This window comes from Mustelus asterias, unplaced genomic scaffold (assembly GCF_964213995.1).
Source record: "Mustelus asterias unplaced genomic scaffold, sMusAst1.hap1.1 HAP1_SCAFFOLD_1386, whole genome shotgun sequence".
Taxonomy (NCBI): Eukaryota; Metazoa; Chordata; class Chondrichthyes; order Carcharhiniformes; family Triakidae; genus Mustelus; species Mustelus asterias.
Window position 1 is genome coordinate 9508 of NW_027591331.1, and position 2709 is coordinate 12216.

Sequence of the window (2709 nt, forward strand, 5' to 3'; positions counted from 1 at the left end):
AAGGGGGGAGCTGATTGACGGGCACCCGGTCCAATAGCAGCTGGAGGCGGGACACCGAACCCGACACCGATTGGCGACTGATGAGGGGTAGGGATGATTGACGTGACGTCGGTCCAGTAGGATGGGGGAGGGGGCGGGAACAGCAAGGCCGGATGACGATTGGGGGCGGGGCTGAACACGACGTCCTATTGGCCGCGGAGGCCGTTGATGGACGGGGTCCCCTGTCCAATCGGGTGCGGGCCGGGAGGCGGGGCTGGGCGCTGGTTGGCGGGGGCGCGGTGATTGACGGGGCGCTGGGCCAATGGGGTGCGGGGGGCGGGGAGAAGGCGCCAGATTTAAATCGGATGTCCGTTGGGGCCGAGAACTCGGAGCCGCTTCTGGAGCCGCAGAGACCCAGACACAGAGGGTGAGACAGAGACCCAGACACAGAGGGTGAGACAGAGACCCAGACACAGAGGGTGAGACAGAGACCCAGACACAGAGGGTGAGACAGAGACCCAGACACAGAGGGTGAGACAGAGACCCAGACACAGAGGGTGAGACAGAGACCCAGACACAGAGGGTGAGACAGAGACCGACACCTCCCCCAGCGCGGTGCCCGTGTTGCTGCCTCTGAGATTTGATGACGATTCTCTCTCTCTGTCTCTCCCACAGGTGACCATGTCCGGCCGGCCGAGCGTCCCCGTGGATCCCCCCGCCGCCAGTGCCTCCCGCAAGCCGGCGAGCCGCCCCGTGCGGGTGGCGGTGCGACTGCGCCCCTACCAGGTGGCCGAGGACGAGGAGGGGCAGGGCGCCTGCGTCCGGGGTGTCGACACCCGCTCGCTGGAGATCGCCAACCGGAGGAACCGCAGCGAGTCCATGCACTACCAGTGAGGGAGGGTGCGCGGCTCGGAGAGGACTCGAACCCCCCCTCGTTAACCCCCCCCCCCCCCACACTGTTAACCCCAACCCCACCCCACACTGTTAACCCCACCCCCCCCCACACTGTTAACCCCACCCCCCCCCCACACTGTTAACCCCACCCCCCCCACACTGTTAACCCCACCCCCCCCACACTGTTAACCCCACCCCCCCCCACACTGTTAACCCCACCACCCCCCCACACTGTTAACCCCAACCCCACCCCACCCCCCGTTAACCCCACCCCCCGTTAACCCCACCCCCCGTTAACCCCACCCCCCGGTTAACCCCACCCCCCGGTTAACCCCACCCCCCCGTTCTTATATTGTGTGTGTATAATCTCTCTCCTCTCCCCTCACCCTGTGCTATACAGTAATCATTGTCACATTACAGATCATTTCAGTGTAACAGGATGTTGGGACAGATATCTGCTGGTCTATGAGCAGCCAGACGGTGACACGGCGGCAGTGGTTCGCACTGCTGCCTCACAGCGCCAGGGACCTGGGTTCCATTCCCGGCTCGGGTGGAGTCTGCACCTTCTCCCCGTGGGTTTCCTCCGGGTGCTCCGGTTTCCTCCCTCAGTCCGAAAGATGTGCCGGTTAGCTGGATTGGCCATGCTAAATTCTCCCTCGGTGTAACCCGACCAGGCGCCGGAGTGTGGTGACCAGGGGATTTTCACAGTAACTTTATTGCAGTGTTAATGTAAGCCTTACTTGTGACACTAATAAATAAACTTTAACTTTGCTTTTTATATATAGATGGACAGACTCTTACCTATGGGCTGGATTGTCTCCTGTGTGAAGGGTCGATTCACCACCAGCTTAGATTTTGCTGCAAAGTTCAGTGCAGTGAGAGTGTTGGAATAATTATTGCACTCCGGAGCAATGTTTACAATCAGCGTACTGTGGGCAGTTCCACCCAGGGAATCCTGGCAGCAAAGAGAAACGGACAGCGCGCATCAACACGGAGGCAGCATTCCCAGTGCAGACAGCGGAGCTGGATCTCCCTCCCCCTGAGAACCCACTTTGTGGGTGATAGGGGATGTGAAATTTCTGTTTTATTCCTAATAGTTGGCAAATGTTTTTCATAACCTTTCCTGTGAAATGTGTTCCCTGGTCCGAATCAACTTGAATTGGCATCCCCCATCGGGGAATGACTTCTGCTGCCAATATCCTGGCTACCGTTAGGGCTGTACAATTGGTTGTGGGGAATGCTTCTATCCACCTGGTGAATTGATCTACTATTACCAGGCAGTATGTTTTCCCGTGAGAGGGGGGCAATGGTCCTATGAAGTCCATTTGTATCTGTTCCCAGGGTCCCTTCGGTCTGGGTTGGTGTCCCATCTTTACCTTTATGGGCTTCCCGGGGTTGTGCTGTGCACATATAGTGCATCTGCGGCAGTATGTGGCCACATCTCGTCCCAATCCTTTCCACCACCACTCTCTCCCCAGGCTCTGTATCATTGCATCCCTGCCTGTATGGGGAAGCCCGTGGTGTAGTTCCAGTAATGTGTTCTGGATACATCCTGGCGCCAATACCCGGTTATCTTTTCTCCACACCCCGTCAGTCCCTTTAACTGCGCCCAGCTCCTCCCATCTATCTCGTTCTTGCTGTGTAATGTCCCCGTGTAATTTCTGTATGTCAATTTCTTCCGGTTCTACCACTATCGCTGCAAGGGGCAGGCTTTTAATGTCGCTGTTTTCTAGTGCTTGCTGTGCCGCTGTGTCTGCGGCTTGATTCCCTTTGAAATGAATCCACCCCGGGGTGTCCCTTCCGGGTTCCCGCTGGTGGGCTTTTATTTTAATTACT

At 57.7% G+C, this 2709-nt stretch overlaps 1 protein-coding gene across 1 annotated transcript; it reads left to right on the forward strand.

Moving 5' to 3' along the window:
• Window positions 1-355: 355 nt before the first annotated feature.
• On the forward strand, window positions 356-1780 carry LOC144488226 (kinesin-like protein KIF22). Its single transcript, XM_078206253.1, has 3 exons — window positions 356-406; window positions 655-869; window positions 1659-1780. The coding sequence occupies exons 2-3, from the start codon at window positions 661-663 to the stop codon at window positions 1699-1701; spliced, it is 252 nt and encodes an 83-aa protein (XP_078062379.1). The 5' UTR covers window positions 356-406; window positions 655-660; the 3' UTR covers window positions 1702-1780.
• Window positions 1781-2709: the final 929 nt, after the last annotated feature.